We start from the raw sequence: 25,302 nt of genomic DNA on the forward strand, positions 1-25,302 counted from the left end.
GGAGTTATCTGGGTATTTACCCAAGGCCAAGTAATGCCTCTTTTGAAACACGTTCTTTAAAAACGTACCTGCACAGTGCAGGAGTGATGCAGCCCTGGCCAGGGGTGATCCATGGGGCATGTATTGCTTTCCACTGCCATTTTGCAGCTTCTGCCCTCTTGTGCTGTTTTCTGCACATTTCATGAGGCGGCAGCTCAGACCAGCCTTTGAGTATGAGTTTCCTGCTCCTTGCAGGCTGCACTGGGTACCTGCAGGCTCTGTTAGTCCTTGTGGCTGCCTTGGATTTCAGCATTCAAGGGATGTCATGGAATGGCATGAGACAGGATCCCATCTGCAGCAGCCAGCTGAGGGGCTGCAGAAGGACCGACTTGCCATAAATCAGGAAGACAACCAACCAGGCAGAAGACACCGAGCCCAAGTGTCTGGAAGGCAGCTTCCAGCTCATAGCACGGCAAGCCCAAAAGCTCATCCATTGTATCTGTGCCATACTGCATGCATGCATCCTGCTGCAAAGAGTCTCCTCAGCTGTAGGGATTAGATTCGAGGACCCAGATTGACCCTTGACAATTTTGAACCACATTACTTGAAGTGCCAGCTTAGAAGCACTGCTGCTTTCAACCCTTTCTTCTATCAAGAGAGATGAATCCAGGCCTGGCTGATGTACCCACAAACTGACACCTAAGCTGCAAGATAGGGACATGGGTCACAGTTTATTACCCTAAGCTTCTCCATTCACGTGCACAGTACATGCACATGTTAACAGCCAACGTTTTCTGGCTGGGTATGGTTGAGGTTAGGGAAATGAGCTGTAGCACAGGATACACTGTAGGAGGGTTAGAGGGCTTCAGTGCAGCTACAGCATCATGTTAGCAACACTCAGAGCTCACCCTCTGCAGCTTGGAGAGTCTCGAGTTCATGGCTGTTGCACCCACATCCAGCTAGAGTGCAAACATAGGGCATTGAAAAACTCTGCTCCGCAAATATCGTCATCTACCACAGAAACTAGGGGAGCTGCCACTCATTTCCCATCCAGAAAGCTTTCTGAGAAAGAAATGCTCAAAATGCTTGTGCAGGGCAGTCCCACTCAGTGAATAGTCTTGGCTCCAGAAGGAATCACTGTCTCTTTCCCCCAGAGCACCTAGTTCTGTGGGAAGTGCTGGTACATTATAGCTCGCATTTCACAAGCAGCAGCAAGATTTGCCTCCATAATTCACAAAGCCGACAGCTGAGCCACAAATAGGATCCAAATCTTCTGTGGCCAGTGAACTGTATCACCTTCCCTTTACCCCTCGTGGAAATCAGATCTTGTCTGGGCTTGGCCAAACCCAAAGAGCTGGTGACTACTGAATCAATTTGGAGAATTCCCTTACTTTTCCAAACATAAATTTGGAGATGTGAGCATGAATTTTATAAAATCAACACTTCCATCAGCCAAAGTAGTAAAACTGCTGCAGACTTTATCAGCTGGAAGCCCTCAAAGACAGTAAGTGAGGAGGATTTACGCAAGGCTTCTAGAAATAGCTCAGATTAAAGAAAAACATCGCCAATTAAATTCAAGCTGGAGATGGACAGGAAGACTGCACTCTGAGGCTGAGCAATTGGCTCCAGCCTTTAGTTCTGCTGCCATCTCCTGACCAAATACTGTATTTTCAAAGTAGCCATTGCTATGTTGAAGTGCAAGACACCATCCGCAGCAAGCTGCCTTCTCAGAGCTCCAAATATATAAATATAATCATAAGCTGTGGGTCACTCCTGCCAATGCCACAGTCTGCACTGTAGTGCTCACAGGGAATGTGCATCAAGTTTAGGAGCAGTGAGGAGGCAAAGTATGGGCTCTGTTGGGCTCACTGATCAAGGAAGCCATTGTGTTGGCTCAAACACCCTGATGGGGGACAGGAAGCCACAGCTATTTCACATGCTTTATGGAGGATAATGTCTCCACTTTCCAATTACAAGCAGAGTCCTCCCCTCTGTTGCAGAAAGCCAATCTCAAGCTCAAGGACAACCGGCTCTCCTGCCAGCTCCCAGCCACAAACTGATGGCTCTGCATCCAGCCAGCCAACTGTTAGTGGAGGAAGAAGCAGCTCTGGAAATCCCCTTGGCTCCTCCCGGCCCAGGCTCACATCCTGTCTTCCCCACTCACCTGCTCATCAGGGTTCTCAAACGGAATCACAAGCACCACATCCCCAGCCTTCAGCTGCAGCTCATCACTGTCAGTGGCCGTGTAATCATGCATGGCCTGGACCTACGGGGAGAGGAGAGCGTGGGTGAGGCCAGCCTTCTCTCACTCAGCTCTGTAATGGGTGATAAGGCTTTCTACTGCCTTCACTGGATGATTCAGGCTGGAAGGCATCTTTGGAGGCCATCTCATCCAACCTGCTGCTGGAGGCAGGGCAACCGTGGATCACAAATGCCGCTTCTACAGGAATAATCAAGTCCCTTAATCTAATGGCTGCCTGCTTGTTCATACAGCCTGGCACGCAGCTCGTCTTTGCCACAAGGGCATCCTGGTGAGTCTCATTCAACTTGTTATGCATCAGCACCTCTCCATCCTTCCTTAGGAAGGCTGAATTCTGGGTCTAAAAATCTCAGAGGGTAGAAAGCCTGTATTCACTCAAATGGTGCCCTCTATTACTTTTGCAGCTGGATTGCAAGAGTATTAGAGATTGCAGCCTCCCATCTCTGTCACAGCAAGCAGGGAGAGGAAACATAGGGAAGAGTACCAGTTTGGATCATCGAGTGATTGTATCCTGCCATGTTTTCTCTTTGGTATTCAGCCTAATTCCTATCAACATCTGCGTTACAGCTTTTCTACTTCATATCACAGCCCTCCACTTCAAGCACTACAGTCTATAATGCTGCCTGTAACCAGTCTAAATGTGATGAGCCTCCTACTATTCTTCAGTGTTTTACCATTCTTCTGCTTTTGGTAGATCTCCCAGAAAAAGAAAAAAAAATATGCACAGACATGAATAAAGCAGAAGAAATGCATTTCTATAGCAAGTTAAACAAAAAAAAAAAAAGAGGAGAGTGTCATTTCTCACTTTCAGGGCTTGATGCATCTGTGCTGTCTTGCTACCATATTCCACTATGTATGTTAAATTTGTGGCCTGTCCTCACCCAGACTCACTCCTTCTTCCACACATTCGAAACAAGCTGCAAGTGACCTTTAGCATATTCTGGAAACCCACCATACTTCCCTGTCTAATCCTATACTTTTCTCTGTTCATTCTGGCTTTCTAATTTCCCCAGACACAAAGTCCTCTGTCCCCACTGGTGTACACAACTCTTCTTCATTTGCCACTTGTATCAAAGTTTAATCTTTCCAGTTTGGAGTACAACTTCTTGCCTTCCACCCAGAGTCTTTGACTGACTACCACGCCACCAGCGACAGAAATAACTGCAGCAGAGAGAAGGAGGGGTTTTACTGTATAGCCAGCCAGACATTTAGACACCAATGCTCTTATACAGTACTTTGAAAAAACTGGAATCGCATGAAGCTGGGCTGCTGGAGAGGAAGGTGTATATCTCCTTCAATTTCCTTTCTCCCTTTCAATGAGGCATAGCTCATGGCCATGCTGAGCGAAAGCAGTTAACTCATTACAGGACAAAAAAAAAAGTCACCAGGAACTCAATGCCACACCACGTGCTCACCTTGAACAGAAATCCTGGGGGCATGTCAGCTCTTTCAGATGAAGCTCCTCCTTCCACAGTGCCATTGACGGTAGAAGGGAAAGTTTCCACAACAACAGCGGGCAGAGAGCTCTGGGTAGGCAGCAGCAGTCAGGGAAGGAAAAGAGCCATTGAGAAAAGAGAATCCAAAATTGCAGCTCCAAGTCAACCCCACAGGATCCACATCCCAACCCTACCCATGGCTTCAGTGGGTTTTCCCAGCACACCAGTCAGTGACAAAAACACCCCACGGGACAGTAGAGGCAACAGCGAGAGGGGAGGAGAGGTGAACACTGTGCTCCTTTGCCAAAGGCTGCAGAACGGCAGAGAGGATTTAGAGTTTTTCTGGGCCCATAATACCTGGCATTTCCCATTCACTGCGGTCATGATGCAGTTCTTGTAGAGCCCTTGTCAGACAGACAACTCAAATGTGACAGCCTATAGGAACCAAGGGCCATGAGATGGGACCCACTCCAATCCCCTAAAAAGGTATCAGTATCAGGAAAAAGAGAGAACCCTAGATATACAAGGGACACAGGCAGAGCCCAGAGGACAGGGTAGGCAAAATACATGGCAAACAAGGAAGAATCCAGCAGACAACACAAGCTTAGCACAGCATGGGCTGTGGGCTAGCTTCACAAGGTGGGTGAAGGGACAATTCTTTTTGTGGATCTCCAGCAGAGCTTCTCCCTAAGTATTACACAGATAAAATGCAACAGCTAAGTCTGGCCTCTAAATAAGAGCATTGTAACTGCTGGGGTGGCAGGGGTGTGTTTTTCCAAGAAGTCACTCATCTCTTTTCCCAGCCCAACCTCCCACATCTGCCGTATGACAAAAGGGATATGATGGAGAGAAAGGACTACTGTCCCTCCAGGTGCTTACCGATCCTGAATCACCTTCAGTTTTAGATGCTTCAGCTCCAGCTGCTGATGATGATCCAGCTGCTTCAGCTCCTGCATGGGCTGCTTCTGCAGGCTGCAATACAAAAGCCATCCAGGTGGAAAGTTATGCTCATTACAGCTACGTGTGCAGAAAAGTGCAGCTCAGTCTGTCCAAGCGCTCTATGCTGTTGTCTGCTGCCATCTGCTGACAAGCCGGTGAGAAACCTCAGGGTCTTGCTCAGGTTCTGTCTCCCTCTTTCTCTGCAACCCACTGAAATCCCAGTAAAGCCTGCACTCCCTCACTCCAGCCACGCAGCTGGCAATCCTCCAGAGGAAACCAATGCAACGCCCAAAATCTTGCGTGCCTCTTTCTTTTCACAATCTAAATAGCAGACCTGCCTTACACATGCACAGCATCTCTTATTACACATAGATTGCCCACTTGTATGTGAATACAAGTGTTTGCAAGCCAAGGGACAAGGACCTCTCAATGGGCTACTTCCAAGAATCAAAAATCAAGGAATATTTAAGCCTTCGCATACTCCCAGAAACAAAGAGCATGCTAACAAGATGTCCAGATATGGAACTTATTCTAGACCCAGCATCTACATGATATTAGCACTAAAACTGAACGGAAAACTGCGCTTTCTCTCAGTTTGATTTTGGATACGTCCAAAGAGTCATGAATCTGGATTCTGTTGTGACTATTCTATTAGTAAGAATAAACTATGAATACTCCACATGGTGGGTGCACACATTTGGGTTGGTGGAGAGGAAGCTGCCACCACCAGGGAGAAATATTCAGCATCACCTACAAATCACTGCCTGGCAAAGACTGCTCTAAGGAGCCTGTGGACAGGGGTTTCTGTGCACGACAGAAGACCAAACACCTCTGATACACTTCCAGCAGTTCAAGTTTTTATTCTCCCTTACCTGAAGTCACGTTAACTCTGTTTTAACCCATAATTAAAGATATTAATTTGCCCCTCCCAGGAACTGCAGCAAAGCAGGAAGTTGGATCTGGCAGCATCTATGCAGCAGATCAGCCCCTTGGGAGACTGGCCAGGCAGTACCTGGGAAAACTTCTGACAAGAATCTCAGAGGTCTAATTTGCAGCCCCAATGTCTTCATGGCTAGTCTATATCCATCTGTTCTCTATACCAGATAGCACACGTGCCTCTGTGCAGAATTTAAGCAGATACTCACTTTATACTTATACAACAGAGATTGCTCTACAGGTATTTCCCATTTTTAACACACGTGAATAAACCAGCTTTAGCATGCCTGCATGCCTCATACATGTGGTAAACACATGTGTCCCTGAATACAACCATGTTCAAAACAAAGCATTGTCCGGATTTCTTAATGCTGCAATTCTCATAGTCCCAAGTCTCAAAAGCCCAGTGTAAAGTAACGACCACGGTAACTCCTAACCCTACACCCATCTGGCTACTAGCCATGCACCGGCAGTGCTCCAAGAAGTTTCCTAGTAACAGCAGCAATAACAATGAAATAAATCCTTAATTTAACAAAAAGCCATTACCTTCAGCAGCTTCAATGGTGCCATTTAACACATGCTTTCCTCTCCTATCACATCCTTCCTCATCTCTCCCCATCACTGTGTCCGCAGGCCTGCAGTGCCAGAGGACATTATAAACAGCAGAGCTGTTCCCGTCCTGCAGAGGATTCCCACAGCAGCTCTGGTAGTGCTAAGGTAAATGTATGCATATGAAATGCTACAAAGGCTTCTCCTGTTTAATTAGATTCACTCCCGGGTTGCTTTATATTGTGATTCAATGAAAATGGAACTGGGACAGACGCCAGCCCAACTCTATTTGGCCAAGCATGTTTTATTTTTGTGGACATGTGAAAAAGAGCTTAACGCGAGTTCCTTTTTTAAAAGCAGCTAATTTGCAAAACCAGTATTTAATAACTAGAGAAATTTAATCCAAATTAATTCCCTGGATTTCAACAAAGGGCGTTTTCATGTCAGCTACTTATTTTTCTATTTTATGTATATGTGGGCACTCCAAGGCCTATAAAAGCACTTACAATCATGGAAAGACACTATAGGAGAAAAGCAAGAATTGGTCACTGCTGTTGCCAGGTTTGAAAGCTTTGCTCATTCCAGCAGCAGCACCATACACACCAAATGCAAGTTTCCTTGTTCTGTTGGATCCAAGTTTATATGCAGTTGTTAACCTCACTGCACATGAGACTATGTAACCATGCAACAAGTCTCCTCTCATCAACAGCTAAGAGTAACACCAGAGAAAAACCACTTCAGAAGACTTGAGGAGCAAGAGGAATATTCCCCAGCTATAGGGAGCTCTGCTCCTTAATCATGTACGGTATGCCAAGGTAGGAACTGGCACGGCGAGAACATCTTGTCTAGTAGCATTCTCCAGTTGATTAAATTGTCCTTTGAGTGAAATCAGTTTCCAGGATGGGAGAAATGGCCCCAAATACTTTTTACGCACCAGACTGTAAGCACAGCTCAATCAGATAGAGTCACGCTTCACCCCTGCCCATCCACTTGAAAGGCACAAGATCTCTCCTTATGAGAACACTGACTTCCTTTCTTTCTTACTAAGACAGGCTGACAATGCACACACAGGTGAATGACAGATGTTAAACACTGATGGCTGATAAAACACACAAGGGAAACATCTTTCTTAACATGATCCAAGCTCACGTGAAGGAGATCACTGTCCACAGTGCGTCCTCTGGCCAGGCTCTCAGCAAGGGTCAACTCAGGCCCTCCCAATTACTGGCTTTAGGTGGTGATCTGGCCCTTGGGAATGAAAAGGTGGCCAGGACTCAATTCCTCAAGACAAGCCAAGGACGTGTGCTTATATCTGCACCATGGGATATAGCCAGCTCAGGTGGCAGCCTTGAGTACCCAGACCAAGTGTTTTCAGCCATTTGAGACCTTCCCAGGCCCAACATATCTAGAGGGCATAAATGAGGGTCTGGCTTTGGCTCAGATGCAGAGTGTGTGTAGGGTCTCCCTTGTCAGCAGGCTCCAAAGCTGAGGTTGAGGCAGATACCACGTAAGTCTTGGGCCTGCACTTAACTTTCAGTGTAGACACAGGCTGAGCTGTTTCACATCAGCCTTTCTGGCAACGATGGTCAATGCAGGAAACACCACAGATAATTCCAAATGTGTATGTACAACAGGCAGTAAGGACAAGGGGCAGCTGAAGCATTTATGCATCGCACCCAAGACCAACAGGATGTACACAGTTTAGGAAATACTGGGGAGTGGAGGGTGAGGATGATGCCACAGTGGGGTTAAGTTTGAGGAGAATGTCACAGCATCATGCCAATGGAGAGATGAGTGAGTTAGCAGGGAAAGGCAATGGGGTTGTGCGCTTGACATAAGTTTCGGAGTGCCAGATCTGCCTTGCAAACATGTGGTTGTTCCTGGGGCTTCACAGAAGGTGCAAAAGTGGGTTCAGCAGTACACGGAGCAACTCTGGTTTGGGATGTGCAAAAAGGAAAAGCAGTGAGGGAAAAGAGATGGGTATGTGCACAAAGATGGCACTGGCACATGCACAGTACATGATGAGAGATGAAAGCCATCTGAAGTTCTTACCTCCCATAAATCCCAAGGTAAAGACTAAGCATGTCAAAGAGCAACAAAAATAAAACATGTTTATACGTGATCATTTCAGTGAGTACAAACATTACAGATGCTGATCAGACAAAAGCAGACATACACATTCAACAGCACTTATCTCTCTTTTTTTTTTTAATCTGAATTTATACACCCCTCCCCACTGCATATTCCAATTTAAGTACCAAGGCATTTGAGTAAGGGTTTTTTCTACCTCTGGTACGAAAGGAGACAGCCAAGCGACATTCAGTTATCACTGGCAGACCACATAGCCCAGAAAAAAACCCTCATGAGTTTGTGGTCCATTAGGGTTAAATACACTCACATATATCCAACACCCAGTAAAGTTAGTATGATTTCAGAACAAGACTTCAACTGTCTGTGAATCAGTAGTGAAATATCTTAACCTCCTTGCCGTAGAGCCTATCCTACAGGAAATAAATTTGACTGCTTTGAAAACACAGTGGTTTTTGCTAGGTTTTGTACTCTGGTTACCATTAGAAAGTATTGATTTCAGACTCTTTTAACAAATTCTGAAGCTAACAATAAACACATTACAACACCAAGTACGGTATTGCTGAGCAGTTTTGAAAAACCCATTCAGTGTAATATTTGTTGCTTGTTGGAAGGGTAACAAATAATTCCATTTTAAGTCAAATTTATACTCATATCCTACGCCAGTATACCAAATTATCCAAGTTATAACTGGTGATTCAGAGAAAAAAATAAATAATTTTTTTAAAAAGCTTATCCTGGCATGCAGCTTCTTCTGTCAGGCAAGCAGACACGAAATGCCAATCTGCCCACTTGAAGTTCCAGAAAGCTGTAGCTTGCCATATCGGTGTGTATCAAACTACAATAACAACTAGTAATTTGCAGATACAGTATTCTAATTTAGAAGAACCACATGCCTCATGTTTGATCTCTCTAAGAAGAGAAGTCTTATTGCTACAAAAATCTGTCATACAGGCCTACTCGACATGATGATACCGGAGAAATACTGAAAACATCCCAGTTATGTTTCTTACAAATTTTACTGGCAACCACAGGCAAAAAAAAAAATAACTATTTCATACGTATGAAATACATATGTCACTGAGGACAACAGCCAAATTCAGGATGCACTTCAAAGCCTCCAGACAGTTAGACCTAAAATGAAGCGTCATCCACCCGTCTCTGACAGTGGACAGGACGAGGTACGGGCCACCCTAGAATCAGGCATCTTCCTTTTTGATACTGCACTGCACAGCACTATGCTCAGGGAGGAAGCTACTTCTTAACTACAGACAGAGGCTATGTTATACACAGAAAAAGAAGGCCTTCACATCACTTGAATATCCGTCTACAACTTTATTCACCTTAAGCAACTGCAGATGATCAGAGTGTCTGTTGACTAAAAATCCCTTTGAGAGCAATTTATAGCAGAGGCACAGAACTGAGGCTGAATTCCCATCCACAGAGTAACAGTTTAAATCCATACAGCATACAGAGGATGCTAATCTAGGGTGGGACATACACTAAGCTGAAGGAGTTGTCAACTGGTAGATCATCAGACCAAAGCACAAGCATCCCACAAACACCTAGTGCCAGACTGTGGAAAGGCTAATAGCCACCTGATTCTCACTGGACTTACACATCCAGCAGAGAAGACCAAGGTGCCCATCTGCAAGGCACAGGTCTGGGCACTCAGCCCAGCCACCCACAGCTCAGGTCCACTTTATCATTCACATGGGCGCAGGTCACGCCACACTTGGCAACAAGGCAGTTATGAAGGGAGAAGGAATGGTGATATGAACCAACCTGGGAGGCGGGTGTGGGGGTCTTCCCCACAGTGGCATCTGGTTTAATGGGATCAAAATCCAGATCCAACAGGCTGGCTCCCTCCTGGAAGGGCCCAGGGGCATCAAACTTGGCAGCAGTGAGGAAGAAAAGCAGTACGAGCATTAGACACACACACACACGCACGCACAGTTGAGGGAGGGTATGTGATATCCAGGAGCTAAGGCTGCAAGCGCAGAAGACATGGTGGCAATGTAAACATCTAATGTGACTCCTGACTGCTTGGTGCCTAAAATCATGGGCAGTTTGCACCACTGCCACAGTAAACCACACCCAACCCTTTCTTTTCCACAGGACTCATTCACCTTCTCACCTGGCCAAATGAGCAGACACAGTGTTAGCACCTGACCTGCTGTGGTCAAAAGGATCACTGCCACTGTTGACTCAGAAGGGCTTCTCCTCTATATACATCCATTCCCCATAGCTCATCCAGTTGCCTATGTACTGAAGGTCCAGGACAGACTCAAGTCTGCCACATACAGAAGAGCCACAATCCATACAACTTATCTCAGGAACATGGATCCAGGCAGAAAAACACTCAAACTTCTGGAAGGCAAGTCTGCGGGACCTCAGAGTTAACTTCCAAAGCTCCTAGTTTCCTCCTGCCCCCTGAGACAGACTATGGCACCTCACCCTAGCTGAGGGATTGGAATAACTCCTGAATAATAAAAAAAAAAAAAAAAAGCGCCATTTCCAAAGTTTTCCATTTCAAGATATCCCAGAAACATACACGCGAGTCTTTTAACAAAGCATAAATTTGAAAGGCTTTGCTACTCTCTTCAAAGTCAGCAGAATAACTCCATTTGATTAATGCTCTAGCTGAAGACACTGATGGCACGTTCACTGATTATCATCAATAAAATAGTCACTACAAAGGACACGAGTCATTAATATTCAAAACTGAACTATCACTTCTGATTTTTAGATTCAACCTAACCGCTACAAGAGACTCCTTTCTACTCAACTTCAGAGAAAGCTGCTCTCTCCAGGAAATCTCCAGGAAGATCTGTCCCTGCTTCCAGTGACCTTCCAAGCTCGCTGGCCCTACTGCTTCAGTTACCTTTCCAACAACACACTAAGTCTGGCAGGTTGGTCTCCACAGTGATATCATAGTCCTATCATGGAAAAACTCCTGGAAAATCACAAGCAGCACCATTTAAGAGAAAGTCCTCTGCACACAACCCACACCACCATCACCTTCACCTCCTCTAAAATTCTCCTTACTCCAATTCACTTACAGATTTTTCTCTCCCTTATGAACATCTCCTTTTGAGATCCACAGGCATGAGAACAAGGAACCAAGCTCTCCCATCTCAGAATAATAAACCCTGACCGGAATGCTAAAACCAGCTTGCATTCTAGCACACTCCTCCAGCATATCCAGGCCACCAGAGAGGCCTTAAACCCCCATCTTCAGTTTTGTTTGGTGGCAAGACACCAAAGGCTCCAGCCATGGAACAATCTTACCTGTCATTTAAGACTTAGACACAAAGGCTAACACCCCTTGCATTTACCTAGTTCTCCCACAAGACAACTCACTGAAGCTAAGACATCTGACAGGAACGGCCCTGGGCAACACGTTGAATGCTACCAGCTTTGGTGCTTCAGTGAAGATTATTCTGGTAACCAGAAACCTCCCTCAGAACTCCCATCTGATTGAATGCCATAGCAGATCCCATTCTGGGTCAAGACACTGTAGGTGAGGACACTCCTCAAGTGTAGAGGAGTATGTCTGGCTAAGGGCTGGCATTCACATGGAAACATATGACACAAAGCATGAGGCAGATAGATCTGTCCATTTGGATACAGGAGAAGGAAGCATAGAGAATGATAGAAGGTTGCTCAGCTGCCTGTGGTGCCCCCTTCCAACACTGCTGTCAAATCATCTCTCTGCTCTGCAAGCTTTACCTATTGTAATGCAAAATCTGACATGGACTTCCTTCCCTCCCCACTCTGCCTCTACTCCTCAGCAGCTGGCGGAAGGTGGCAAACCAGAGGCAACAGAGCAGCATGATGCAAGGAAAAGTTAGGGAATGAGTCACAGATGAGCACTGATAGAGACATTACTTAGGCTTTAACAAGTATTTAAGAAAAAAAAAAATATATATATATACGTGTATATATATTAAAAAAAAGTAGATGCAGGTGTCTCACGATACAGCCAGAAATCTGGTCAGGCTCCTATATACATAAGGACCACCATTCTCCTAGATCCGACACAGAATTCCCCATCTGGGCATCCTCTCTTGCAATGATACAAAACAAAAGGAAAGTGAAGAGAAAAATACATAATTTGGAAATGTTCTTCCATTTTCAGGACTTCAAAAGGTGCCATATGACAAGAAATAAATATTCTGATGGCAACCACTGGCTGGTGAAGAGTGACAGACTGCATCAGCAGCCCTGAATTCACAGCAGGCACATCCTGCCCATCTAAACTGGAGGCACCTGTTCTCTGCAAAGAGAACTACATGCAATTCCTGTTGGCCTTTCCTGCGCAGGTGTGGGCTTTAAACCGGAAAGTCCATGTGTGAAGGCACAGAGCACAAAACTGCCTTCTCCCAGAACTGGCACTGATGCCAGGATCAGCACTTGGGGATGTACAAGAGCAGAAAACATAAGCTTCATCCACACCCAGGATCAGTGGGTGTGGAGAGAGCCTATCATGCGACATGAGGGCAGTCATAATCCATGTGCACTGCTGCTGAACAAACGCAGTGATTACTTTCTGGCATCTTCATCAGTTGTATTTCTCCTGTTTCTTCTATGAATGAGAGCTCTCAAAGGGCAATGTCACAGCTGCCTTTTAGCCATCCCTCCCCTCTAAGTTAGCCTCCTACCTAACCCTCTGCCTTCTTAGGTCCAATGCTGAGCTTGCCTTCCTCCTTCACCTGACCAGGTTTCATGGTTTGACACCTCCAAAGAAAAGAAAGGTCAAAAGGAAAAGTTCAGAGGTAGACAAATATAAGGCAGGCCATAGCAGCTAACCTGCGAAGGGGTTGTCACACTTATCTCAGGGACAAAATTGTCATCAAACAGACTGATGATGTTCTCCTGCTTGATATCCTTGGAGGGGGTGACTTTTGGAGGCGGAGGCACCGGTGGCCCTTTCCTCAACTGCATGCAAGTGAGCACACGGCCACAGCACAGACGGCGACACCCAAAAAAACCAGAGACAGGAACCAGGTTAGCCACAAAAACTGAAGGTGAGGGAAATCACAACCACAGGCACAGAGCACGGTCCAATCAACTCCATCTGAAGAGAAAGGGAGGGAGAGTGAAGGGCTAAATTGAAACAAAACAAGAAAACAACCACACGCCTCCAGAGAAGGTTTGGCATCATTAGTTACACTTCAGCTGTGGGCAAGTTTCCCTCTGCAGAGGAGAAGCGTAACACAATTAATATGCATTGACAGGACATGCATACATAATTAAAGCATGTGCAACCTTCAAAAGAACCACTGGGAAGGGAGCAGATCAATTACTGAGAACACAATTCAATAGACCAGGCCAGCATTTCCTCCGTTTGCCATACTTACCATACCTAAGGGAACGAGAGATCTGACTCAATTTGTCCTCTTATGGGTAGATGATCATGAGTACAAACTCTGATCTGCCCAGGACTGGTTTCCTGGTGCACTGGTTATCAGTGTACCGTAAGAAAGGTCTGAAGGAGCTCTTGATGGCATCTTACCACTTCTCAGCTTTAGGCAAGAACAATTCAAACTCCTGAGAAGTCAGGACTGCTGTGGGCCCAACTCTGCTCTCAGTTTCACCAATGATCATTGACACTAATGAACGTGTGCTTCCCAAATGGAGACAGAATCACAGAATTACAGAATAGTTTGGGTTGGAAGGGACCTTTAAAGGTCATCTAGTCCAACGCCCCTGCAAGGAGCAGGGACATCTCCAACCAGATCAGGTTGCTCAGAGCCCAGTCCAACCCAACCTTGAATGTTTCCAGGGATGGGGCATCTACCACCTCTCTGGGCAACCTGGGCCAGCACTTCACCACCCTCATTGTAAACATTTTTTTCCTTATATCCAGTCTGAATATACCTCCTTCTATTTTAAAACCATCATCCCTCGTCCTACCACAACAGGCCCTGCTAAAGAGTTTCTCCCCGTCTTTCCTATAAGCCCCCTTTCAGTACTGGAAGATGCTGTAAAGTATCCCTGGGACCTTCTCTTCTCCAGGCTGAACAGCCCCAACTCAGCTATTCTCAGAACAGTGCAGCCATCTGCAGAAATGGGAGGCTCCAGTTACAAACTCTAAAGTCAAAAGATCTCAAGTCTTCTGCTATTTATTTCTCTAAAATAGTCAGCCTCCTTCCTTCCAATGCATTAGTGTCTTGGAGACCATCACTCCCACAGTGTCCAGCATCACCTCCAACAGCAGTCTAAATCCACATTTCAAAGGCAATAGGATTGTATATTGACATCAGGTTATACCTGAAAATTCATCAAGTATGAACAACTTTGCTGCCTAGAATAAAACAAACCCTCTAAAATTTTTCTGCTGAGTTGGATCTCACAGAGCTTTACCTGTCTCAATTCAACACAGTTGCTCTGATTTCAGAAGTGTCATTACAGAGTTTCAGTGGCGTAACTGAGAGCAAAAGTCTGACCTTTGAAATCTCACAGACACCTGAAGTCCTGTGTCATCATCAAATTACTCAGTGTGGCGAGCTGATAGCAGTCACTTCTTCCAAAAGACAGAAATAAGCTGGTTTCGATGATTAAAGGACAGTAAGAGAGCTACTTTTTGGCATAGGGAACAGTTCAAAATTCAGTTAGTATTTATTTGGTCTCTTTTTTGCTGGCTGTTCTCTCCACAGCCTTTGCTTACAGTTTGCATTAGTCTTTCAGCCAGGAAGAGTCCAGAGGATTGTCCTTGCTTGTTGCTTTTTACTCCATACTTCCCCAAAGGATGAGGCCTCAAGCCTCCCCAGGAGAACCCTAGAACAAATCACTTACCCAGAGGTCAAAAGTAATGACACCTGTGAAGATTTCAGCATTAACGTTGACCACTGCTGAGAGATGAGACGTGTGTTCTCCAGCTGCCTGGCAAGCTGACACACACCTAGTTTCTAGACTTTATCCACACAGACACCAGGCTTGGCTCTGAGCACCAAACCCCTGTCCTCATCTTCCCTCCCTCTGGAGCCAGCTCCATCTCTTAGCACCTGGTATGAATACAGAGTGGAGCTCTTGTTCTTCGCTGTAGTGAAGCCCAGGAGAATGAATTAAACACAGATCGGGGAAGAGCTGCCAGGCGGTGGCAGCATTAGCTGCAAAAACCATTTCATTCTTGCCTGTGGCCCATCTGAGGTTCAAGCCAGGGCTGCACTGGAATATTCTGCATGCTCGACAAGAGGTGCCTCCAGCCCCATTCCTGTGGGCAGGAAGGCAGCAAGTGAATGAGAACGCACTTGCAGGCTGGCAAAAACAAGGCTTATGTGTGCTATTTAAAGGAAAGGGAAGACGCCAAACTCAGCAAAACAAGTCCACAGGCAGGGTGGGTGAAGTCTGCAGTGAACAGTTAGATAAATCTGTACGACTTCTTGTTCCAAATGTCAATTAAGTTATGGCAATCTCTGAAAAAAAAAAAAAACAGAAAGGCCATTCCAAATGCACTGTCCTCTCTCCCTCATACACATACCCTACTCCAAGGTCCTAGCCAGGCTGGCAGCAGAGCCGCTCTAGGCTGTGCAATGCTCAGTGGTGCAGAGTCCCTGAAGTCCTGAAAAGACACTGCCAGGCATCCACACATCCCACAGGCCTGGAAAAGACCCTTTTGCCAATGTACAAATACTCCCTTTTCGACTCTAGATAATCCTGAAAACAAAAAATGCAGTGGAGGGAAAAACATTGTGAGAGACTACTGAAACATCACAGGCCTGGATTTGGCATCACACTGCTACTTAGGACAACAGCAAGGAGGTTCTGGATTGCACTCATCTCTTTTCAAAAACAATAGGTTTTCTCTTACCAGGTTGGCCAGAACCCCTCTCAGCTTTAATTCTTCCTGGAAGAGTCCTCCCTGGTGTCCCACTTACTGAAACGCAAGGATTGGCACCAGACATAAATTTGGCCTAGTTACTACTTTTCCCTTCTAAGCCTTTCCCCCTACTCAGCAATAGAGGGATGGTAAGAGGAAGTAAATGTTTTGTTTTCCTTAAATCCCGTAATTCCAATACCTTCCGTAATTCCTGTGTAAGAAAAGAACTAACAAAGTCCACATGGAAGGTATCAGACTCCATATAATGGACAGTCTTCTTCCTGGTACCCACCTGATTTCTTTGTACCGTAAGAATATAATGCCTTTACTTATAGCATAATATTTTATCTTGGGATTAAATTAAAACATCATGCAAAGTACAGATGTTATCCTTTATCAATATTAAACTTTTTTCTTCAAACCTTCCTCAGTTATGGAAGTTCTTGAGAAGAAACTGGACCATTTAATTCCACAGGTTAATTCAAATGTAAAGAACAAACTTCCTTGCCCAGCTCCAACTCCATCTTCCCTGGATCATCTTCTCCTACTGGACAGCAAAATGTACTACCGGCCCTTCCCCCGCAGAAGCATTCAGAGCTTAGTTCTTCCCTAAACAATATAGAGAAGACCCATGAGCAACTTGCATTCTCAGGAACCTCTCAGGAACCAGTGAAGGACAACTGTCATGTCATATTCTCTGTGCTCAGTAGCAGGAAGAGGTCCAAAAAAGCAACTGATGGATGTCTTTGACTCACGGAGCTTGTGCCATCAGTGGTCACACCGCAGAGATACAGTCAATGTCATGGGGACACTACCTGAGATGGTGACTTTGGGATGCTTGCCCCAGGTGCTTCCAAAGTGGATGGTTCCAGCTCATGGTTGACAGTCTTGGTCTCAGGGCTGGTGATGGGAGATCCATCTGGTGGAGGCGAGGGGCTTTTATTTGCTTTCGCTGGGGTGCTGTCACTGAAGGAAGCAGAGAGAGAAAGGGAGAGAGAGAGAAAGAGAGAAAGAAGTCTGAGCCAGGCCTAGCAGGAGTTGTGCTAACCAGCACAGATCAGTGGCCTCCATTATCTCTTTGCTTCGCTGCCCAGACATGTGACGAAGACATTCAAACCCTCTACAAGCCTTTGTGAAATATCTTTGCTGAGTCACTTGCAGTCCAACACACTGCAACATTACTGCACAGCAAGCTGCTCACTAAATTCCTACTGCATGGATATACTTTATCTCAGACACAGTAAAACTTAAAAAAAAAAAAAAAAAACCACAACCAACTAGGCATCCTTAATTCTGCTAGATTCTAATGAAAGAGTCTGACATTAAAGTCATAGTCTTTTAATATTGGGGAAGCAGATAGAGGAAGGAGTTCTGTGCAGCTCATTTACTTTTAAATTCTACCAGTAAGAATTTTTCTGCATGGTGGTGTACTGACACCTGCATGGGTTATGCCTATTAGATTTGCAACACCTGAACTAAAGCAGTAATCACAGAATATCATATTCCTCCATGTGCTACGAACTGGCTGAGCTGGGAGAGGGGCAAAGTAGCCAGAGGTTTCACGGATCATTCCAGGCAGCGGAGAAACAGTGAGATTCTGGCTACTAATAAAAATTTCTCTATTTTGAAAAGTCTCTCCAGCCTTGTTTTCAATGATAAGCCCCTTCTGCCCTTGCCCTTTCAGTTGGTCCTTATTCCAAGACTGCTTCTGACACACAGTCAAGAGAGATTCTTCAAGGAATTAAGATGCAAGGAGCATATGCCAAGGGTATTTGCTGGTTCGCAACGTGGCCACATTTGGATAGATTTTTCAAAGGAATGGCAAGAGGCACACGTCCTTCCCTAAGGGCACGCCTTGGCCAAGTGTCAAGTCTGTGCTTCAAAGTACAGAATCATGAGAGATTTAGTAAAAAGTTGGTTACCAGAGAATTTCAACAGGAATAAAGGTAAAACTATTTTCCCAGCCTAATTCTCAGGAACAGCTGAATCATCTTGGCTGAAACTCAGCTTCTCAAAAAGCAACTAATCAATTTACCTCAAGTCATGCAGAAGCACAGGCACCAGTAGGGGATATTCTAGCAGAAGTAGTTACAGTTTGGCAAAACTATGCACAGCTGAAAACAGAATATTACAGAATACTGCAAAAGGGCTATGCAACCTCAGCTACAGGGAGTGGTATTTGTCTCCATTTATCAAGCTGCAGTTCTTGCAAAGTTAAAGGCCTTGGGAGAAGGCTGAAAGGAACAGATCCTCTCCTACAACTTAGGCCAATAAATCCTGGCATAGAACCAGGACTAGAGCAATGCAGACCTGATTCTGCAGGGACATTAAGTAGATTATTTCTTCGCTCTGTCCCAAGGGAGCCCACAGCTTCAGACACATACATCCACTCACACTTGGATGCCTGAGGTGTGGTGGTCAGTGACTAACATGCACGACAGCCTCATTCCTAAACACTCACGAGTAGGGGGAGAGCAAGAGAAGGAAGGGACAGCAAGGCATTTCAACAAACCTCCCCTTCCAAGCAAGCACCTCTTCCTGTTCAGCATTCCAGCTTTCAAGCTTCCCACCCTTCATTCACTTCGCCCTCACCCAATCTCCCCGACTTTTTCCCCATGTCCACACCCCAGACGCACATCTCCCGACAAAGCACTTGTTCTCAGGTCCGCATGCAGGTCAGATGTTTCTGATTGACACCGATGCCAGCAGCACACCAACATGATGCAACAAACCCAACAACGTTCTCTGCCAGCAGCTCTCAACCAGGGGTACAGACACCAAGGGAAAAAAGGGAAAGGAAGAGGAAAAAGGGAAAAGCGGGGACTAAAGAACATGTACGCCAGCCCCTGCAGCTCTTCACTTTGACTGGATATGCCTACAACGTCCTTCCTCACAGGTCCCCAGAAATCACTTCAAAACAGCAGACCGTGTGAAGGATTCTACAAAATTGACAAGGCTGTGCTACAGATTAAAAGAAGTAATGGTTGGAGGGTGAAGATAAGGAAGTTCTGCTATAAATGGGAGTCACCAGGGAATAGAATCATAGAATGGTTTGGGTTGGACGGGACCTTTAAAGGTCATCTAGTCCAACGCCCCTGCAAGGAGCAGGGACATATCCAACCACATCAGGTTGCTCAGAGCCCAGCCCAACCCAACCTTGAATGTTTCCAGGGATGGGACATCCACCACCTCTCTGGGCAACCTGGTCCAGTGTTCCACCACCCTCATTGTGAAAAATGTCTTCCTTATATCTAGTCTGAATGTACCTCCCTGTATTTTAAAACCATCATCCCTCGTCCTATCACAACAGGCCCTGCTAAAGAGTTTCTCCTCGTCTTTCCTGTAGGCCCTCTTTAAGTACTGGAAGACTGCTATAAGGTCTCCCTGGAGCCTTCTCTTCTCCAGGCTGAACAATCCCAACTACCTCAGCCTGTCCTCATAGGAGAGGTGCTCCAGCCCTCTTATCATCTTCGTGGCCCTCCTCCAGACTCACTCCAACTGATCCACATCCTTCTTATGCTGGGGGCTCCAGAGCTGGATGCAGTAGTGCCGGCGGGGTCTCACGAGAGCAGAATGGAGGGGCAGAATCACCTCCCTCGACCTGCTGGCCACGCTTCTTTTGATGTGGCCCAGGATGTAGTTGGCTTTCTCAGCTGCAAGTGCACATTGCTGGCTCATGTTGAGCTTCTGATCAACCAACACACCCAAGTCCTTCTCCTCAGGGCTGCTCTCAATTTGTTCTCTGCCTAGCCTGTATTTGTGCTTGAGATTGCCCGACCTATGTGCAGGACCTTACACTTCACCTTCATGACATTTGCACGGCAGGAAATGACAAAAAATGTCCTCTGATTATAAGAGTTTGGGAAAAAAATACATGATACTTTTCCTAGAGTTGAAAGAACTCTGGAGTAGATAGGGGACACAGTGATCTACAGCTAGACAGCCAGGACTCCTCAAATGCCCGGACTACACCAGGAACACTGGGAGTACTGGCTGTCAGCTGACCTACCAGCACAAAAGTAGACTTTCCCTTCTAGGAATCTGAAGAGGCCATTTCTCCCAGTGAGAAAGATGTTGAGGCTTATTTTCTAAAGGCCATGAAACAGCTTTATAGTGCCTTACTTCTGGTGCCTAGCAGTGACTTAATTTGGAGATACATTGGTAAAAGGCTCCCACATGACAAGCAGCCCAGTTTCTTCCCCTCATCCTACACGGGCTGAGAGGGCCTCACACTAAAGCCTTCATTAAGTCACTACTATTTACAGCTTGTTTGATGTGTTGGCTGATCCTCCTAGGAAAATGCCAGTGCTAATTTTGGCTGAGCGTTTTCCAGCCCCCAAGCGCCACCTTCATTCCTGCACTTGTTGCTTTCACGCATTTAGCCAGTGCAACTAGCGTCAAGCGAGCTTGTCACCAGAATCTTCTGTCCTTCACGAGTCCCTGGGGAGCACACACTGCCCACACAGAGCAAAGTCCTGTCTCCAAACTGACTGCTTACTCCAGGAAACACAGGGAAAAGCAAGAGTGGGGGGGACTGTCCCCACTGACCACATGTGAGTACCACAGTAAAAGCAACTCAAAACAACAAGGTCATTGCTCACTCTCTTTCCTTCCCATGAGCAACTGGGAAGTGATGCCAAATCCAGGAGTATCAGGCATGGAAGGGAAGGGAAGGGAAGGGAAGGGAGTGTCAACCTTCTTCTGCAAATAGAGCTGGGAACAGGGTCTAATGCAGCTGACAGGAAAGCCAAAATCCCCCAGCCTCTTTTAATGCTGCTGAGCTCCCAGATCCCTCGTGGGCCTGTCTCATCTACTGTGGAAGAGCAGAGTAACATCTGCAGATGTGGTTCCCATGTGCTTGTAACAATCCTGCGCTAGAGGATGAAATCTACTTTCCAATATGGTAAAAACAGAACAGTCACCCCCTGCCAAGTTCTCAAGTTAAAAAGAAAAAAAAGGTTGGCATCTCAGCTAAGGCTCAGATTGGCCTTTTAGCCAAAAGTAATTTATCCTTTTAGCACCAAAGCAGGCTGGAGAATTATTTTTTTTAAAAAAAGAGAGGGGGGGGGGGAGGGAGGGAGGGAGAAAGTAGGAAAAAGCACCTATATACCCAAACATACAGTGGCACAAATGTACATTCTTGCTGCAGACCAAAGAGTGACCGAGTTCCAGACCCTCCTTCCCTGCACCAGGGGTTACATTTCCCTGTGACCCCAGCAGCTGCACTGACAGCAGAAACCCCCAGCATAGCCCAGGTAAGGTACGTTAACTGCTGGGCCACTTGCACTTTATCAGGGCTGAGCAGGAGGATGTTGTGGCTCAAGCCCATCAAGATGAGACTTACTAGCTCTCCCTCTGCTGTAGCATCCGTCCATTCTCAGTGACTGGAAATATTAGACATCCTGCCTAGTGCAGGTACAAACACTGGTCCAGCCAAGGACCAGAGGCAGGCATCCAGAGAGGTATTCCCGTGAATCCTCCATTTCCTACAGTAGAAAGCCTCAGAACAGTAACAACACAAGACATTCCTTCACTACTTTTCAATTAAGGATACAAAATCAAGATCTGTCCATCAGCTTGCCTGTGAAATTACCATTCTCCAACCTCCAACCTCCCACTTTACAAACGATGCATAGCAGAGACAAAGAGAAGGGCTGTGTGACTTGCCCTAGCCAGTGGGAAGCCAGGATCAGAAAAGCAAGGATCCCAATCCACCAGCACTTGCTTTGATTGCTGGCAAGACATAATCTTAGATCTATTTTTTTTCCTTCCTATAAGAACCCCATGGAGGGAGTACCAATACAAAGACTAAGAAAAACAAAAATGAGAGGATGTTTCCCATGTCATTATGCAGCAGTTCCCACTTTGCTCCAGAGCATGTTCTTGTTAGAGTCCTTGACCTTGGCTATGGTAACTCTAGGCACTGTAGCAATCCAGTTATTCAATGCCATCACTATCTTGAAAGGCAAGATGCTGACATTAGTCTTTATAAAAGACAACAGGCTTTTGTTTTCCTTCAGCCCTGCACAAAATTTTAAATGGAGCAAGACAGTGAGAATCCTCAAGAACAGAGCAAATAAGGAGCAAAGCTGAAAGTGTCCTCCCACCTCATCATCCTTCCAATTGCAACAGGTAGATAGGACAGGACTTCTGAGTGTGAAAGACGTGCCTTGTCCAAGGTCTTCCTTGGACAGGCAGGGAATGAGAACGCAGGATTTCAGACCTCTTCAAAAGGGCAAGCCCCACTAGGTAAAACTAGAAGTTGTTAATCACCAAAATTACCCATATTTCCCATGGAAAACCCAGCATCACACTTTTAGTCACATAAAAACAACTGAACAGACAATGCCTGAGCTTTCACGCTGCCTTCTTAGATAGGAAACAAAGCAAGGACTCACACCAGGCACACAAGCAGTTAATGGGATTATCCAGACACAGAGAGATCTCAGCAGGACCCAGCAGGCCATGAACACATGGTATCATGCAAAGAACCCCTCTCCCAACACAGGGTTAACACGTGCCAGGCTGTTAGAGTCCAGCAACAGCCTCTCCAGTTTTAGGAACGAAATCAAACATGTATCAAAATGCTGCTCTCCATACCGGTACCTGCTCATCTTTTTCCTCAGCCTGGCGAACAGTTTAGTTTTCTTTCTGTTGAGGATGGCACGCAAATCATTTCCGTTACAGGATGACACAGTCAAACCAGGGAGGAAAAGTTAAGCCTCTGACCACCCATTTACTTGGTGCCACAAAACTCACTGTAATCAAGATTACAAGATCTCCTCTCTCTCTCACACACACACACACAGGCACACACACATATATACAGACACATAGAAACATGTACACAATTCCCTTGAAAGCTATGGCCTGGTTTGGAGAGGGTAGGAGAGGGGGTTTTGTGCCTATCGAAGATTGACACATATATGAGCAAACTAGTGTTTCTCGCTGCTCTTTTGAATACGAGGCCAGGGTGCACACGGAGAAGAAAAAGGAAACTGTATAGACCAGCACAGAACTGTAAATGTCTTTGTTTCTCAGGTAACCACAGCTCCTCACTCTCCCCTGTAAATATTGGTACACAAAAAAAAACAAGCTCCTCATTCTCCTTTACTTATGTGATCTGTGTGCAGTCTTATACAAGAAACCTAAACAGCAGCTCTCCTACTACATCTTTTCCAGTTTGCCCAATCATACTAGGATAATGCTACAAATCTCCCAGGTCTTCTAGGCATCTGAGCTCTGAATGTTCAAACTCTTTTAGAAATAAATCCCGAACGTGTGTCTGAGGTTCCCCAAACTACACCAGCTGCTCTGTGCTACTGCGCTACACAGCCAGCATCAGATTCATCAGCCACAGCAATATTTCTGTAGGGCCTCGCATGAACGCCATAATGATGTGCACAGATAATTGCCTCTCTTCTCACACCTCCTCTTTCATTTCCTGCCATTGTATCCATCTCCAGTCCTCTTCCCAGTAGAGAAGGGCTAGGGAAGCATCTGCTCCTACTGGAGACCACAACAGGTAATCAGATCAGTGAGGGCTATTTCCTCCTGCGCGCTCCTGCTCCAGCCCTGCGCCACAATGAGAGGCCAGATGTGCAGGAGAGACAGAAGTGCATCACGGCATTCCCTGGTCACTGCAAAATATACTCACCACCCTGGCAAACCTTTGCTACATCCTCCTGCAACACCCTGCTCCACTGTGCTCAGGAGGAAGAGAGTCACTCTGGGGCAGGTCTGGCATCTCAGCCATGATGCAGGGAGTAAGTGATGAAGCAGCAGCACTCAGATTGCTACCCACACAGGGACCTTTGTACGTGCACTTGTTTTTTGCTTTTAGGGCCATGTGGTCTCACAGCCAGCCAAAGAACACAGAACTGCAGCCGAGGCACCCATTACAGCCCTAGACAAAGCCAGCAGTTTGTAGTGGCAGAAATCACAAGGACGATGCCCAATGGAACCTCTTTCAGGCCAGAAACTTCCCACGACAACAACAATGAACACGTCTGGGCCACACTGTCACTAACTACAGCCTGCAATCACTTCCTTGAGGAAGAAAGGAAGGAGGAGGAAGGAGCTGGACAAAGCAATGGCTACAGCCTTCATCTGTCCTGTTACCTCATCCTCTTCCAAGGACCCTGGAGATTGCCCCTATCAGAGGCAACACAGCACATGAAAGCAAGAGGATGGGCACCATGGCCTCCTCAGGAGGCTTCAGTCTTGTTGAGTTGTGATTATCAACAGACACTACATGCTAATTTGGGACGAAGACACTATTTTCACAAGAAGCATTCCTACTAGCATCTTGGAAATTTGGTGTTACCAATCCAAAATTCAGGAGCCAAATTCAACTCAAACACCCTCTTTCTTTAGAGGTGGCAAACACCACACACATTGCTGGACCAAGACATGCAAGTAGTCTACACATGACTGCAACAGGAGGTCAAACTGGGAGGAGTGACAAGGGAGCACAAAGGTCTCAACAGCTGATCTAGCCCTTTGGAATCAGTGCACTCGAACTGCAACTTGCCCTTACTTCATGCTGACTTCACCTCCTCCCTCCATCAATGCACCAATTGAGGACTCAGGCTGTGCTCCTGCTCACTCGGCACACGGGATTAGCAGCAGCTGGAAGCCAGAGCCCGACACTGTTTCATCACTCGTGCATTTGGATGGGAGCCAGACAGCCTCATCCAGAGCCCGACCTCTCCCTTCCCTCTCAGTGCTAGAGAATGTGCAGACTTGCACTTAATCATACAGGACTGGTCCCAGCTGAGGAAAGAAAACTAAAGGCCTGGAGGACACTCACTCCTTGCATCTGTGCAGACTGGAAGTGCTCTGAGATCAGGAGGCCTCATATAAGTGAGGCTGTATCTACTTCCACAACACATACAGAGGAAACACCTCGGCTGAGTACACAGGAGGGGCATAACGCTTTGGCAAACAGGTGGTTCCAAGTTTGGAAGGCCAAAGAGGAAGCTGGGGAAACAAACAGGCTCTTGGAGCTCAAGCTCACAAGCTGCAGATACATGGTGGAAGCTTTTGAGGGAAAGAACAGGGCAGGTGCTGGGCAACTGGACCCAGAAGGAAGGGCAGCTCAGTATTACATGTCGGTGCACGGAATTCAACTTTAAAAAAGCAGAGCTGAGAGTCCGTTGCCTAAATATAAGCACCTAGGCTAGGCCTCCAGATGCTGGTCTAGAAAGGTAAGATGTATTGCATTGCGTCACCCAGCCTCACGTGCAATCCTGGACCATGCTCTAGGGAGCCTCAGGAGGACACTGGCT

General features: G+C 46.2%; 1 protein-coding gene across 10 annotated transcripts in view; it reads right to left on the reverse strand.

The window, feature by feature from the left end:
• Nucleotides 1–25,302, reverse strand: part of BIN1 (bridging integrator 1) — a 95,966-nt gene that overhangs the window by 6,720 nt on the left and 63,944 nt on the right. For 2 of the 10 annotated variants that reach the window (XM_086750607.1, XM_086750609.1), the window contains 9 exons: nucleotides 22,613–22,663; nucleotides 16,828–16,978; nucleotides 13,000–13,128; nucleotides 9,973–10,080; nucleotides 8,152–8,175; nucleotides 4,555–4,647; nucleotides 3,655–3,765; nucleotides 2,144–2,245; nucleotides 888–938 (listed from right to left, as the gene is read on the reverse strand). In XM_086750607.1, coding sequence (XP_086606733.1) covers nucleotides 888–938; nucleotides 2,144–2,245; nucleotides 3,655–3,765; nucleotides 4,555–4,647; nucleotides 8,152–8,175; nucleotides 9,973–10,080; nucleotides 13,000–13,128; nucleotides 16,828–16,978; nucleotides 22,613–22,663 — 820 coding nt within the window. The remainder of the gene's footprint in view (nucleotides 1–887; nucleotides 939–2,143; nucleotides 2,246–3,654; nucleotides 3,766–4,554; nucleotides 4,648–8,151; nucleotides 8,176–9,972; nucleotides 10,081–12,999; nucleotides 13,129–16,827; nucleotides 16,979–22,612; nucleotides 22,664–25,302) is intronic. The other 8 variants (XM_086750616.1, XM_086750608.1, XM_086750612.1 and 5 more) reach the window with 6 other exon arrangements.

The sequence above is a fragment of the Chlamydotis macqueenii genome, chromosome 6 (assembly GCF_036417535.1).
Source record: "Chlamydotis macqueenii isolate bChlMac1 chromosome 6, bChlMac1.mat, whole genome shotgun sequence".
NCBI classification, from domain to species: Eukaryota; Metazoa; Chordata; class Aves; order Otidiformes; family Otididae; genus Chlamydotis; species Chlamydotis macqueenii.